Here is a 16,590-nt window from a genome sequence, read left to right as displayed (position 1 = left end):
ACTTGAGCACCTCCTATTGGTCCAGCTTCTAGGACACTTCCCATTGGTCCAGCCTCTAGAACACCTCCCATTGGTACAGACTGTAGGGCACTTCTCATTGGTCCAGGCTCTAGGACACCTTCCATTGGTCCAACCTCTAGGACATTTACCATTGGTCCAGCCTCTAGAGCACCTCTCATTGGTCTAGTGTCTAGGACACTTCCCACTGGTCCAGCCTCTAGGGCACCTCCAATTGGTCCAACCTCTAGGACACTTACCATTGGTCCAGCCTCCAGAGCACTTCCCATTGGCCCAGCACCTAGGAAATTACTTTCTTTGGTGTTACATTCTTACAACTCAGAAGCTATGGATGTGGATTCGAACAGCTGAGTAATGTCTTTTTGTGGCATGTTTTTAAAAACTAAAGTGCTTTCACGATATGTTTTTAAAAACCAGGAACCACATTTGGGCAGGAAGTAGCGATACAAAGAGGAATAATTTGTGAGTCCCAGGAAAGGAAAGACCCACTCTGGGCCAGAGTAGGGCTGGATAAAAAAAGACAAGTCAGACTGTCAGAACTATTTTTTCCTTCTATTTCATTTTTTTTTTTTTCCTGCCCAACGTGAGTGAGTTTTCATGTCACACCCACTTTCTGGCTGCCTGGAGAGAGGGAAGAAGATGCTCCACGATGGGCTTGAAGGTTTCAGAGAGAACCTGATTCCTTCCAGAAGCGAACTTCCTGTGGTGTTTTCAGAACCCACAGTGGGATCCCTGCCAGCAACGAAGAGGGGCGCCGTGGTAGACCAGTTGCGGTCTGGCCACACTCTGGGAAAGGGCGCCCCAGGTGTACCCAGCGCTGCTGGTGCACCTGCTGATGTGAGGTCACCGAGTGAGGAAGAGTCTCCGAGGAGAGCCGAGGAGCTCCAAAGCTTTGATGAAAATCTTACCTCAGCCGCAAAAGCATCCATCCATCAAATATTATGGATTTTAATTTAAAAAAAAAAGAGAGTTGAGAAGTGGACAGTATGCAGGTTAGCGATCTGAGCTTAGGCACTTAGAATACAGTTCATGGCCTTGCATTTTGTGTTGTTCAAAAATAACCACTTTGGGCTGGAGAGATGGCTCGGTGGTCAGGACACTTGCCTGTGGCTCACTGCATGGCTTTATCTTGTGAGCCCTTCCATCTGCTTCAGCCCTCTCTCGTAGGCTGTGCGGTGCTGGCCTGTGTAGCTCTTCGGCTGTAGCTTTGTCTGTCTCTCTTCCCTTTCTCTGCTTGCAAATAAATAAAAACAAATTTAAAATAACATTCTAGGGCTGGAGAGATGGCTTAGCAGTTAAGGCACTTGCCTGTGAAGCCCAAGGATCCAGGTTCCATTCTCCAGGTCCTGCGTAAGTCAGATGCACATGGTGGCGCATGAATTTGGTATTCGTTTGCAGTGGCTAGAGGCCCTGGCGTGCCCATTCTCTCTCTTTCTCTCCGTCTGTCTGTCTTTAATAAATAAATAATAAAAATATATTGAAAAAAGAAAAAACAATCTATAGGAAATGAAAATGAGAGGGCAGGATTTCAATTTCAATTTTAAATCAAACATTTTCTTTCTAGTGATTAATAATTAAAATAAATTTCATGCTTCTAAGAAACAACCAAATGTAGACCCAGATGCTACAAAAGGTCATCTCCTAGATGCCACATGGGCCTTGTGGGAGACACAATTTCAATCTGCCGAAAAAGCTTTGCCATGGGAGAGCTGAACGGTACAAGCAACCGCTTTCCTGTGAAAGAGTCACTGCCGGTTCTTGTTCCCTGGCCCGCCCAGCCCTAGAGACGGTTACCGTATTTCCCTGGAGGGACTTGTATCTTGAAATAGGGCTTTGTGTCCTGGCCCTCCAACAAACAAAAGAGCCAAAAGAAGAAACAAGGTGGCCCCGGATGAGGATGTCTAGGACCAGTTTGCAGCATTCACGTTCTCAGTGCTGGGAGAGGGTTAGATGTGATAATGCTAGATTACTTTTCCTTCAAGCAACTGGGAACCTAACTAGTTCCCTTTTAAATGGAGATACTGGGCTGGAGAGATGGCTTGGTGGTTAAGGCACTTGCCTGTGAAGCCTGATGAACCACGTTGGATCTCTCTCCAGATCCCATGTAAGCCACACACACAAAGGTAAGGCAAGCACAAGGTCACACACGCCCACTAGATGGCGCAAGTGTCTGGTTTGCAATGACTAAGGCCCTGACCCTTCAGTTCTCTCTCTCTCCCTAAAAAATATTTTTAAAAGTAATAAATGGAGATACTTGCCTTGCAGACGACTTGATCCCCGAGAAGGTGCTGCTTGGATCCTTTACTTCTCATTGCAGTGAAGACTATCTGGCCAGTTAGCGGTTAAGCGCTTGCCTGTGAAGCCTAAGGACCCCGGTTGGAGGCTGGACTCCCCAGGACCCATGTTAGCCAGATGCACAAGGGGTTGCATGCGTCTGGAGTTCCTTTACAGTGGCTGGAGGCCCTGGCACACCCATTCTCTTTCTATCCACCTTGTTCTCTCTATATCTGCCACTCTCAAATAAATAAATAGAAATAAACAAAAAATTAAAAAAGAAATAAACAAAAAATTAAAATAAAAAAAAAAACAACTATCTGGCCAGAAGCAATTTAAGGAAGGAAGGGGTTGATTTTGGCTTACAGAACAGAAAGCCAGTGTCACGTCAGCAGGCAGGAGGCAGAGGACAAAGAGCAAGTGAGATGAAGCTATCAGAGCTCCATGCCTGCCCTCTGTGCCCCGCTTCCCCAAGCAAGGGCAGACCTCCTAACAGTTCCAGAATCTTCTCAAGTAGCACCACGGTCTCAGGACCAAGTTGTTCAAACGCAAGAGCATATGGGGCGCTTTTACATTCAACCGGCAACGATGATGGTGAAAGTCCAGGGGTATCCGCAGGGCTAGAGCCTGGCCATGCTGAAGGCAGGTGGGGGGGGGGGGTCATATGGGTCTCTGGGGATCCAGCTGTCTCAGCAAGGCAAGACCTCCTGGCCCTTGTGTGATTCCTGGTCCTGTGAGAAGAGGCTGCTTGGTGAGCTCCGCTCCTGACCTGAGTTGCTGGGGTGGGGCTGATCATTGGAATCACCTGGAAGCTTTTACATTTCTGTTGCAAGATGAAGCCACCCAGCTCCCATACTTCCTCTTGGACTAAAGCACGAGGTTTGCAGTTAGATTATCAGGGCCTCATGGCCTGTTACCAAGTAACTCTCATCTGTAAGCTGAGGGGAAAAAGCACTTGCCCAGGCATCTTGCAAGGATTAGAGGTTATGGACCTGCAAGGGATGCATGCAATAGAACCCGTTGGCTTAAAATAATGACTAATAAATATCAGCAGTTTTAGGCGACCCAAAGTGCCTTGCTTTTATGTCGGGGAGGTGAGTAATAATTTATTTTTACTAGGAGGAACTGGCTGACTCTTGTTTCTATCTGATGGGAATACAACTGCCACAAACATTTTCTAACTTTTCATTAAGGAGCATATATTTCATGACAATAACAGGAACGAAAGGACCTTTTTATTTTTTCTGTACCAGCATCCGTCCAGTGTAGAACAAAATGTTATTCATGGCCAGGCTCCACCTAGCTGAGCAAGGCTGACATTTGTCTTTGAAAACATGGTCCTTTTGACAACCCTTAGGAAACCACCTGCTAACAAGATGAAGGGCCCAGAGAGCTGTGGCCAGTTTAAGAGGAACACAGGGCTGGAGAGATGGCGTAGCGGTTAAGCGCTTGCCTGTGAAGCCTAAGGACCCCGGTTCGAGGCTCGGTTCCCCAGGTCCCACGTTAGCCAGATGCACAGGGGGCGCACGCATCTGGAGTTCGTTTGCAGAGGCTGGAAGCCCTGGCGCGCCCATTCTCTCTCTCTCCCTCTACCTGTCTTTCTCTCTGTGTCTGTCGCTCTCAAATAAATAAATAAAATTAAAAAAAAAAGAAAAAGAGGAACACAGCATTGGGACTGGATGCAAAGATCCACCGTTGTGCCAGTGGGCACACCTCACTTCTGAGTTTGTCTTTTCCAGATTTTTTTTTAAATTACCATCTTTTTTATATTCATTTACTTGAGAGAGAGAGAGGGAGAATGGGTGAGCTGGGGCCTCCAGCCACTGCAAACGAATTCCAGCTGCATGTGCCACCTTGTGCATCTGGCTTATGTGGGTCCTGGGGAATGGAACCTGGGTCCTTAGGCTTCACAGGCAAGTGCCTTAGCTGCTACGCCATCTCTCCAGCCCTGCCTGTCCTTTCCAGATGAACGGGCATGTTTCACATATGAAGGATCTAGTCTAGCACCTGGCACTCTAGAGACTCTCAAAAAATGTTAGCTGCTGAGGTCATCCCAGTCTCATGTCTCCAAACTCACATCCCTGTGTGACTCCCAGCAGCCCTGGGACTGGAAGCTGTGAGGCTCAATGTTCCCACCAGCTCTTCAGAATGGTGTCAGGACAGCCCTGCTCCCTGCTGGGCAGAGCTAGCAGCCTAGCTTGGGAGGGGAGGAGTTCCCAAAGCGGCTTTGCTTTTTTAAGGGTGGGAAGGCTGAGTTTGGAGACAGCAGCAGGGGACCCTGCAAATAAATACAGAAAATCCTCTCCAGGGCTTGCCATTGTGACTAGGACAATGGTGGGCCCTGCAGAGGATTTTTATCCAGTTGAGACAAGACAGGAAGATAAATGCTCACAAGCCCTGCGCATAGCCCCCGACTAGCTAGAGGATGGACCCTGAGGTCTGCAGAAGAGGAGTGTGGGCCTCAGGTTAGCAAGAGGGAGATTTAGGGTGTGGAAGGTGTTCCCAAGGTCGGGGGCATCAGGGCTCTCTGAAGCTCTGGTCACTGCTCCCAGAACCACCCTGGAGTTTCCCCAAAGCTGCCAGGTCCGACAGCCCCACCCTTCCTTCTTGTTTCCCAGGCCACAATGAGCCATATCCAGCAGGGTGGCAGGCACGCCCGGGCAAGGTTGTCTGGCTCTGTCTGGGAGAGGCACTCCCTCAGCAGTGGGCAGCGGTGGGAGGCTGAGCAGGCCAGTGGCTCTCTGAACTGAGAAGTCAATCGTCTCACACGCACCATGGACTTGGCCGTCTTTACCCTGCTTTCAAGGGAGCCACACAATTAGAAAGACCTTTAAGCTGGGCGTGGTGGCGCACATCTTTAATCCCAGCACCCGGGAGGCAGAGGTAGGAGGATCGCCATGAGTTCGAGGCCACCTTGGGACTACATAGTGAATTCCAGGTCAGCCTGAGCTAGAGCAAGACCCTGCCTTGGAAAACAAAACAAAAACAATTAGAAAGACCTTTCGGGAACCAGCACCATCTCCCATGGGTTAATGTCCAGGCCTTTCTCCAGGTGGCTGGTTTAAGTAGTCTGATGTCCTGGCTGGTCACCGTGCAGGACACCCACCCAGAGGTGAAACTTGGGACTGGAGAAATAAGGCTTGAATCACAGCCCCCATCCCTCCCGCCGATTGGCAGGTGATACTAAATGTCACCTTTCTGCGTCTGTTTCCTTAACTCTAAAAGGTAAGGAAAGACGTGGGAGAAACCACATAATAGGCACAGCTGGGCAAATACTAAGTTTTTATTACTTAGAAGCCAATTTATTAATAAAAGCTAAGGTCTGAGGGCTTATTTGGAGTCATGTCGGCTCTTGTTCTACAAGAAAGAGCTCTCATCACAACCCTCTCGGGTGGATATTATTACTATTCTTTTATAGAAATGGAAATTGAGGCTTAAGACGTGAAGCAGGTCGGCATTGCTTATGCAGCGCGTGATTGGTGGGGCTGGAACCCCACACCCTGATGGTTTGTTTCTGCACCTTGTACTTAGCTAGGTAATGCTTTTGCTTTTTATGACAGTTAATTAGCACATTTTTCAAGGACTTCAATCCTAGACTGTTTGGGAATGGAAAAAATGGTGTTCTGGTAGTATATAAAAGTGGTTCTGGGCCAGTTTTAACGACCTATTATTCACCCAAAGACTACAGGGAGGAAGAAGTCCAGAACAAAACCAAAAATTCTCAGAGGATTATTATCATTATTTTAAATATCTTATTTATTTATTTGAGAGAGTGTTGGGAGCTATGACCCTAACCTTGGCCATGTTGACAGAAACTGCCATATAGCATGTTAAGTTTCTGTCTCCTCTATTAAATGCTCAGTTACCAGAAATGAAGAAATCGTATGCTTCAGTGATAAGCCCCCCTCCCCCGTGCTGCCGGTAACTGATAAAGAAACAGAGATATTAACCAGTAACTCTGTGATCTTTGGCCTGATTATGTCCCCTTCCCCCTACAACCTTCTATAAACCTACATGTAAGAATAAACTCTTGAGGCCTTGACCAGAAACTCGGCTTGGTCTCCTTCCTTGTGTCTGTTTGCCTCTTCCCATTCAGGTTAACTTCCCCTCAAGTCCTTGTTCAACTCCCCGCTGGCCATGGTGAGAGAGAGAGAGAGAGAGAGAGAGAGAGAGAGAGGCAGAGAGAGAGAGAGAGGGAGGGAGAGAACACAGTTGTGCCAGGGCCTATGGCCATTGCAAACAAACTCCAGACACATGTGCCACCTTGTGCAGCTGGCTTATATGGGTACTGGGGAATCGAATCTGTGTCCCCAGGCTTCATAGGCAAGTGCCTTAACCACTAAACCATCTCTCCATCCCTATTATTTTTTTAAAATATTTTTGTTTATTTATTTGAGAGCAACAGACAGAGAGAAAGAGGCAGATAAGAGAGAGGGAGAGAGAATTGGTGTGCCAGGGCCTCCAGCCACTGCAAATGAACTCCAGATGCGTGCACCCCCTTGTGCATCTGGCTAACGTGGGTTCTGGGGAGTCGAGCCTCGAACTGGGGTCCTTAGACTTCACAGGCAAGCTCTTAACTGCTAAGCCATCTCTCCAGCTCATATTATTTTTTTATATGTGTGTGTACACATGTGTGCATGCATATGGATGCCAGAGGACAGCTGTGGGCATTTTCTACCTTAAGACAGGGGGTCTGGTTGGCCTAGTGCTCACTTATTGGGCTATACTAGCTGGGCAGCAAGTCCCAGGATCCACTTGTCTCCACCTCTCTAACACTGCAATTACAAGTATGTGCCGTCACAGCCAGTGTGTGGGCTCTGGGGATTGAACTCACGTCTTCATGCTTGGGAGGCAAGCTCGCCAGCTGTCTGCAATGATTATTTATCATAGCATTTGACGTCACTCTCACACCACCCAATACCATGCATGTCCTCATGTGCTTTCCTGCTCCTGAGCACACTCTCTTACTTTGCTTCCATCACTCGCCATCCTGGAACAGAGCGAGAGCAAGCAGATGTTTATTTTTTGAAACTACCCACGAAGACACTGAGGCTCACCATGCATAGGCTGTGCACAAGGGTCTGTTCTTCGAGCCGAGGTGGGTAATTACTCTTGGCGAAGCTCACTGATGTTTCTTGAGCAGCTGCGTGCAGGGTAGTGAACCAAGTGTCCAACATGTGTCCTCATAGTCTTCCATGGGTGATTATGTTTGTTTTGCCCTTTCTGCAGATGAGCTAATGAGGTTTAGAGAGGCTAAATAACTGATTTAGTGGCCTCCCAAAATGTCATTCAGACTGTCCTGTGGTGGTGGTGGTGGTGATGAGTTCATGGCCAGATTGAATGGAGCTGGCCCTAGAGGTTCAGTATGAAATACATTCCTTGCCCTGAGGACACAGTGGGACTTGAAGGGAAGCAGTATGGCACTTGGGGTGATGCCTGGATGCTCCTAGCTCTGCTGCTCGCTGGCTGAGTGGCCAGGGATGTTTGCTTAGCCTCTGAGCTTTGATTTCTTCACTCGTAATGTGGAGCCCCAATAATCTGCCTTGAATGGATGTTATGAGGGATTTGATAATGCAAAGCTAGATTGATTGATATTCAATGTAGAACTAGAGTTCAACTGAGAAGCACCAAACTGCAGCAATAACAGTATGAGGCAACGTGTGCTAATGAGGTTCAACCGGGAGTGTGCCGGAAGTCTGGTTGGGCTGGGCCATCCAAGCGCTCATGCTAAGGGGTTGAACATGGCCTTGTCTTTGATTAGGACAAACGGAGCCTATGGAAAATTTGCAAGGGTAGAGCAAGAAGTGATGGGAAATTGTTTTTTACGTGTCAACATTGGTGGTGAAACAGTGGCATGACTGTTATGGGGTTAACCAACCACTCTCTGATGGGATTTGAGGCCCCCCCCTACAGGAAGGAATTCATGCCTGGTGGGGAGGTTATTGGCCCTGGGAGGAGGGGACTTACTACTGTTGTTATGCTAAACAGACACCTTGTCAAAGTGCTTTCTAAACATGTGTGTTTAGACTCACAATCAATGCTGCTGTCAGCCTCCTCATCACAGAAGTTTCTTTTTGGAGTGGGCAGAGGTTAATGCAGAGCCACAGAGCTGGTGAATGACTATTGTGTCCTCAGCCTCAGATGGAAGCGAAACTGGAAAAGAATGTAAGAGGTGGAAGATGGAGATAGTGCTGTGCAATGCTGACTTCTAGGTGTGACGTGGCCATGACGCCCATGAACTTATAGCAGCTGGGATCTCCTGCACGAGACTGAGTAGACTAACATTCCCTCATGGACGGAGGAGGGTCTCACAAGACCTCACACCTCCCAGAGGAGCTACAGGCCATTAAAAGTTGCTGGGGGAGCATGAGTCATGTACGTTAGTGGTGTAGCCACTTGTAAGGTGCACATACTCCATGAACAATCCCTCACCCATGCTCATGCATGAAACTCTAAGTTAACTCAGTGGGTCTCTCTCTCTGTCTCTCTCTCGGGCATGAAAACAGGAAGATTAGTTGGGAAGAAAAATGGGTTTAGTGTGGGTGGGCGGGAACAATGGCAGGTGACTATGATTGATCCATTATATACCCACATGAACTTTAAAAAAATTAAAAATCCATTTGAGGGTTGGAGAGATGGTTTAGTGGTTAAGGCGCTTACTTGTGAAGCCTAAGGACCCATGTTCAATTCTCCAGATCCCATGTTAGCCAGATGCACAAAGGTGAGGCAAGCACAAGGTTGCACGTGCCCACTAGGTAGAGCAAGCGTCTGGAGTGTGAGTTCACTGGCTAAGGCCCTGGTATGCCAATTCTCTCTCTGTCCCCTCCCCTCACTAAAAATAAATCCAATTGAACATGAAAGAGTCCACATTGGCCATATTCCAGTGCCAGATCCTTTCCCCTGCACATGTGGAAGAGCTGGACATTGTATAGACAAAAGGTCCTCGGCCAAGCTGCATGGGTGAGCAGAGGCATATTGCATTTGGAAGAGCAAGGGGCAGGATTTGAAGGCAGGGCATGGAGGAGGGGCAGATGGGCAGTGGGTAAGGCAAGGGCTGTTCCCAGAGGTTCTGAGACTCCCAACAGAAAGAGAAATGAACTCTACTGTGAAGGGTAGCTAGCCATCCAAGCAAGACAGATGTCACTTTCAACAAAATGGTGGCTCCCAGGGCCAAATGCCACAGGGAGCAAGGACCAGCAGGTGAGCCCTGGTGGGGAAGCTATGGTGGTACTGGATACAGGCGAGGGCAGACCGGGAGCCAGGTCTCCTCCTGACCTGATCCTTGCGGTGAATGGTGTTGGCAACACTTCCCCCCAGCCGCAAGGCCACAGGCCACACGGGTGGCAGCTGGAGTGGCTTCTGGAGAGGCGGGATAGGAACTGTGGGATGAAGGCTGTGGTTGGATCAGGCTTGGAAGGCACAGACGTGTGGGCTTCCTGGCAAACCCAAGATCCTGGCGATGAAGACAAGTAAATGAAGTCTAGCTTGTCTTCACGCACACGCTGAAGATCGGAAGATCCCGCCCCCTACATACACACACTGCATTCTAGCAGACTGCAGTGGTCCGTGATCACCGTGGCCCAGCTCTTCTCCTCAAGCCCCAAGTTGCCAGTTTTGTCTAAGTGACGAGACTGGCACTGCCGTGGCACAAACAGGATCAAACGTCTGTTGCACCAGCAGAGTCAGAGTGTTGCTAAGTGTTTGGGGTGGGTAGAGTGTGGCATTGGGGCTTGAACCCAGGGCCTCGTGCATGCTCAACATACATTGTACCATTGAGCTATCATTGCCCCAGCCAAGAATTTACCTATAATCAACTTGATCAATATTATTGGATTATTGGACAGAGTAATGGGAACTACCCTTTCTTGTATTTTTTCATCGCCAATTAATACAATAAAAATGCATCGCTATGGCTTTGTGGTGATTCTTGGAAATTGGGTTAATGCTGTGTGGGGGGTGGGGGAGGAGGGAGGCCAGAGGTCAACCTCTGGCGTTGGTGTCATTCTTCAGGAATGCTGTCGTCCTCCTTTGAGACAGGGCCTCTGGTCTTTAGCACATCTCCTCAGCTAGACTAGCTGGCCAGCGAGCCTCAGGGATCTGCCTGTTTCCACCTCCGAAGCACTGAGACACCTGGCATTGTTGCGTGTGTGTGTGTCTGTGTGCGTGCGTGCGTGCGTGCGTGCGTGCGTGTGTGTGTGTGTGTGAGTGAGTGAGTCTAAAGGCCAGAGGCTGACTTTGGATGTTTTCCTCAGTTACTTCTCCACTTGACTTATTGAGACAAGGTCTCTCCCTGAATCCAGAGCTCACTGATGCAGCTAGTCTAAGTAACTACCTTGCCCTAAGGATCTACCTGTCTCTGGTTCCCCAGGGCTGGGACTACAGGCATACACCACCATGCTGGCATTTCCATGGGGTTTTGGGGATCTGAACTCAGGTCCTCATGTTTGCGTAGTCAGTGCTTTGCTCACAGAAATTTCCTGATACTTGTTTTTTGTATTTTTTTTTTTTATGAGAGAGAGAGATTGAGAATTGGTGTGCCAGGGCCTCCAGCCACTGCAATAAAACTCCAGACACGTGCGCCCCCTTGTGCGCATGTGCAACCTTGAGCCCCTGTGTCACTGTGTGCATTTGGCTTATGTGGGATCTGGGCGGTAGAACGTGGGTCCTTAGGCTTTGCAGGTAAGTACTTAACTGCGATGCCATCTCTCCACCCCCCTTTCTCTGAGGTAGGTTCTTACTCTAGCCCAGGCTGGCCTGGAATTCACTGTGTAGTCTCAGGGTGGCCTTGAACTCATGGCAATCCTCCTACCTCTGTCTCCCAAGTGCTGGGATTAAAGGTGTGTGCCACCGCACCTGGCTTGTTGATCCTTTTCAAAATGAGCCAGACCATCAAACAGACCATGGGAGTAAGAAATGAACGAGCGTGTTGGCACAGACGAAGGAAGCGCATAACTTTATTCATGGTGTTGTGAGTACAGCAGTGAAGGTGGCAAAGGGGCGCTGCCCGCCCGCAGCAGGCTGGCGGAGCAGGCCAGGTTCCCCGCGGCTCAGTGACAAGGGGACCGGCCGGCCATCCCGTACTCTGCACCCAAGCGCCAGGTACTCGGGCGCAGACACACACCCGCTCAACTTCACAGGGAACACGACACAGCTTTTCAAAAGTCCTCTGAAACATTTGCTTTCCTATTTCTGAGAGGGGAGGGAGTGCAGGGAGAGCTGAAGACCTTCCTCCAGGTGAAAATAATTCTGTAAACCCCGTTTAAAAGAACCCCAAGAACTTTGGCAGAGGGTCGTGAGAAACTGATCAAAATCACTCACACATTTATTACAAAATGAATCTGCACTCAACCTCCTCCCCCCAACACCCCCCCCCAAAAAAACAGTTTATGGGCAACTGTCTTCTCTCCCATAAAGTAAAATATATGCATATATAATGACAGCCCTCCAGAATGCCAATTTACAAGGCTGTCTGCTTCCACCTTTCATCCACGGGTTCAGGAAGTGACTCACAGGAACGTCAGTCTTGGAAGAGATTCAGGGAAGAATTTTATTTGATGGTGGTAACTGCCACTCAATTACACACTAAGGTTCAGAAAATGTTGGCTTTGTTGAATTTTTATTGTGAATACATTTGCTGCTTAGGAAGCTTCAACTTAAATTGACCCCTTGCCCCCCCCTTTTTTTTCTGTTTGTCATACATTAAACCCACCAAAATGAAAACATGATAGTACATTGTCATCATCTACCTCGGCTTCCTGGGCAGAAAATAAACAAAACAAAACAGTGATTTCTCTTTAAATGCCAAAGCTTTCTCTTTCTCCCATCACAGTGGACGTGGGCAGCTCCTTTTCTGCACATCATCACCGGAACACCGTATCATCACAACTATGAAGCCCTAGATCATCTCTTTTTCTGGAAAATTCTTCAAAAGGGAGAGCTAAAGAGTAAGCTTTAGGGCATGCAAACCCTTGATTTGTCCAAAGAAAATAATTGTTAAAATCAAAATCAAGGCTGGCACAGGAAGTACAGATTAAACAGCAACTAGAAATACAAAGCGATTTGTAATCTGAACTTGTTTCAGAAAACAGAAAATTATGTCCCTTTCCACCATCTCATGACAAAACAGGGTTCTTAGAGCCCACAGCCTGGACCAATGCCTACCCCTGTGACACACCCCAGAATGCCACCTCAAGTTTGCTCGAAATAGTTTATTTATAGACTCAAAAGTGGTTAATCTGATTCTTTGAAACTTGCAAAAGCAGATGTATTTCATAATATTCATCTGAGAAGCACTCCTTAGAAAAAAAGACGTCTGCCTCAAAGTGTAGAAGAAATCAGTTTTAGAAATACCGCTAGCTGGACCGCTCCAAGTTTGAGGTGACTGACACCAGGCTGTAAGGAAGACAAGGGTTGGGACTGTGCCTCCGAGATTTAGCTTGAGGCCAATGGAATCAGGGTTAGAGGAAAACAGACGACAGGACAGACAGAAAACTATCCTCTTTTTTTTTTTTTTTTTTGCACCTTATTACTCATGAGCTTTAGTTTTTCTCTTTGAGGTTTCAGAGAAATATAGGCAGTTTGTTTAGTTGTTGAAGGAGTCATTAAAAAAAAAAAAACTTGTAACAAACCCCACACGTGGATGGAGATGCAAGTAAGCCATAGGCATTTCCAAAGGCTCTGTTATGGCCTAGGGAAGTGCACAGGAAGACTACACCGGAGCTGGGTTTGCTTGGAGCGCTGACCCTCATATGGTCACAGAAGCCTCTGCTATGCCATGCGATCAGTATGCGCTTCAAGTCACAAGTCAAATACTAGAAAAGGTAGCCCTTAATATATGCACCAAACCTGCCATGTATGCGGTTCTTTCCCGAGAGAACAAGCTGCTTTAATTTGACTGTTGAGAATCGGCATCATCCTGAGTTGAACAGGGTGGGAATAAGACATAGATCTCCTTGCTGTGGCCTGGACATTTCAAGGTCAAGCATGCTGAATCCAACAACCTAGATAGGTCATTGGAACCGGCAGTTAGAACCAGGCTGCGCTGCATCATTCTCCCAGCTGGGGTCTTCTGCAGGCAGGGAATGGTGAAGGGGAAGTCCCTATGTATGATGGCTTCCGGTGGCCTCTCCCCCAGAGCAGCTAGGAGACTTATTGATGCTTCCTACCAATGCATGTCTGCATAGTGTAACTGAGATGAACTACTAGGCTAGATATGAAAGGAAGAAAAACAAGCCATTTTTACAAATAGGATGAGACACTGAATTCAAACACGGATAAGAAAAGCAGGGTTGGGTTACTGGGAAGGTGTAGTTCTTCAGTGATCATGGCAATTTTAGGCAGGCCTTTCACTCTGCATTTCTGTAAGATAAAGAGTTCTGCCAGACGAATTTTCCTATCCCACAAAACAGCCATGTGCTCTTCGTGGAAACCAAGGACGGACTCTCAGCAGAATCACCTTGACCGTGCCCATGTTTCCTGAATTGCTTGACTTTTCTCACCTTGGCATTTGATCTGAATGTTTGTGGGTCGCAACTCATTAAGATTTTATATATAGTGGCTTTTGTTATCTTCATAATGAAAGAGAAAAAAAAAAATCTCTCAACAGCTGAGTTTTGGGACCCATTTGGCCACCACTGTCACTGTGACTTGGTAGGGAAAGTGTCATTCTCCCCACCCCTTCCACACCACCAAGGCAGAGCAAGACTGAGGCCACACGTGCCCAGGGTTGTGGCTGCTGAAACAGCTACAGGCCGAGGTAGGACGGACCAGTGAACCATGGACGAAAGAGGAGGCAATGCGGACCCAAGGGGAAGCCTGTCAGCTGCAGTAGGCCTGTGAACCCAAGCGGACCCAGGCTCACCCGATCAGGCCCCCAGGACAGCCCTCTGCCAGGCGTGTGAGCAGGTCTACAGGAGCATGGGATTACCAGAGGCGTTCTCAAGCCCGGATTCCTTTGCAAGAGCACATCAGGACACTATAAAGTAATGATGCTGTGCCCCAGGTCACTGGTCTGCAGCCTGGGCTCAGACACTCTGCCGCTTGCTCCTTCCCTCCACTGGCAGGCGGGCAGCTAGCCATGCCCACCCTCGCAGCAGCAGGAGGAATTTCTGTTCTCTGATGCTCAGTGGCATTTGCAAAGGAGTGCACACGCTTTTCCTCTGATTTTAACCCAGAGCTTCAACTCTCAGGCAGAGTCCCACAGCAGGAGAGTAAATGGGACCCAGCCTCCTTTCTGAGGGGCTGGAGAGATCCTCCCTCAACTCATACCAGGCCTCACGGTGTGGTCTCCTTCACACCTTTTAACAGTAGCTTGGCTTCCGTTTGAATGAAGGGTGGAAGAATATGAAGACTTTGGTGAGATGCTCGGAGCCCCAAACCAGCCTGGATTCCCCTGTGCGGGTCTTCGGTGAGACCCTGACATGACACTGGCTTCTGTAGCTGCTAAGCCCTGACATCCTCCCACGAAGGAGGCGATGCTCACGCTTGATCTCTGGGATGTGTGCTGTTGTGCAATGTCCCTTAGAAGCCTCCGTACAAACATCCAAGCAGAAATTAAATGACATATGTGAACTCACAGAACTGTCCCCACTGAGTTGTGAGTGCACACAAACCACACACACATACACACACACTCACACACACAACCTATGCATTAGTGGCATTAGTGGTGCTGGGCAAGAAGGAAAGCTGAAATCAAGCCAAATCAAATCTGTTTGAAGCAGTGCACTCTGGAGTCAAAGAGATTTTAAAAGAGGAAAACATGCCTTTCCTTGGCCTATGCCCAACAGGACCTTAAAAACCAAAGTCAGCATGGGCTTGATGCGAACCATTGGATGCCAGACAGAGCAGGGGACGCAGAGTGGTTGAACTTGCAATGGTGACAGGACACGGAACTTTTTTTTTTTTCTCTCCCTAGGAGGGACATAACCCACAGGCAAAAATCACCTAGCAGCATGCAAAGAGGCCGATCTGGATACAAGCTTTGTCTTTTCTTTGTAAAGGCGGAGCCCGGCCAGCTCCGGTCCTCAGTGAGGGGAAGGACTCAGCTATCTAAAGAATTTGGGTGGGGGGGTAGGGGGTGGAGGTCAGATGCTTCATTCCTTTTTCCTTTCTCGTTACAAAACTCTAGCAATTTAACAAGCCTTTTCCAGCAGACAGGACAGCACATGGAGCCTGCTAAGAGTCATTCAGGCAGCAGGGTCTGAGCTGCCTGGTTTCCTGACTGATTTCGTTCCGGTCCGGATGCAGGCAGTCACAGCAGGCTGGCACGGCAAAGGTGTGGGCACAGTTGCTGCCAGCACATGGATGCACCCCACCCCCACTACTCCTTAGCCACAGTACTGCATAACAAATGGACTCATACTTGGGAAGGTGCATGGCAGCCTCTCATGTGGCACCCTAAGGGCACTTGCTGGCTCTTATCGGTACAGGCAGCACTAGGTGGGGCAACAGTGAAAAGGAAAACAAGAGGAGAAACAAGCTCCTGCGTGGATACAAGGTCACGTGAAAAGGTCACGTGGGGACATTACTGCTGAGTTTGGGAACACAAGAATTCCTACCCCACTGCTGTGTGGCAAGTGTTACTGTTGGCTGGCCCAGCGTTTGACTCATGGGTACTGTGAGCAGCCTCTCCCGTGGTGCTGCTGCAGAGAGACGGGATGGCTGTTTGTCGATTCTGCAGTCAAGTCTGGGCCCTAGTACAATATTCCCGGCATCCGCCGTCAGCGCCAGTCCCTTTCCTAATTGTCGCTCACGTGCGGGACTTAGAAGAGTTTGGCCTTTTTCTTCAAGTCGTTGCGTCTCCAAAGAGGTAACTTGTCAAATTCCTGGATGGACATCCCAAAGAGCTCCTGGAACGTTTCTGGGGCCAAGTGACGCTGCGAAGAGAGACCAGGACAGCAGTCAGCCCCAATGGCCACATGGATAACCTTGAGAATTGCTCTGTAGCTTAGGAGTATACCTGACCTTCTAGGTCCGTGAGTTTTGCACCCCCAGATTTAACCAACTGCAGATCAAAAATATTCCCCACCAAATGCATCTGGCCTGAACAGGCACCGACTCTTCCTTCTCATGTTCCCCTAAACAATACCATACACCCACGTACATAGCATTAGGTTGCCTTATGCCTCACAAGTCATCTAGAGATGAGTTAAAGTGTGCAAGAGATGTGTGAAAGTCGTATGCAAACACCACGTCACTTTCTTTTAGTGTTTGGCTATGTGTGTAGTATGTATGGTATTATGTGTAACATATGTATAATGTATGCACATGTGTGTACAGGTGTGTGTGACCCATGCA

General features: G+C 48.4%; 1 protein-coding gene across 9 annotated transcripts in view; it reads right to left on the bottom strand.

Moving 5' to 3' along the window:
• Nucleotides 1-11,815: 11,815 nt before the first annotated feature.
• Ablim1 (actin binding LIM protein 1) overlaps nt 11,816-16,590 on the bottom strand; it is a 355,181-nt gene continuing 350,406 nt past the window's right edge. For all 9 annotated transcript variants that reach the window (XM_045150609.1, XM_045150714.1, XM_045150663.1 and 6 more), the window contains one exon: nt 11,816-16,169. In XM_045150609.1, the coding sequence (XP_045006544.1) occupies nt 16,056-16,169 (114 nt within the window). In that variant the 3' untranslated portion in view covers nt 11,816-16,055. The remainder of the gene's footprint in view (nt 16,170-16,590) is intronic.

This window comes from Jaculus jaculus, chromosome 1, assembly GCF_020740685.1.
Source record: "Jaculus jaculus isolate mJacJac1 chromosome 1, mJacJac1.mat.Y.cur, whole genome shotgun sequence".
In the NCBI taxonomy this organism is placed as follows: Eukaryota; Metazoa; Chordata; class Mammalia; order Rodentia; family Dipodidae; genus Jaculus; species Jaculus jaculus.
This window is presented reverse-complemented; position numbering and strand designations above follow the sequence as displayed.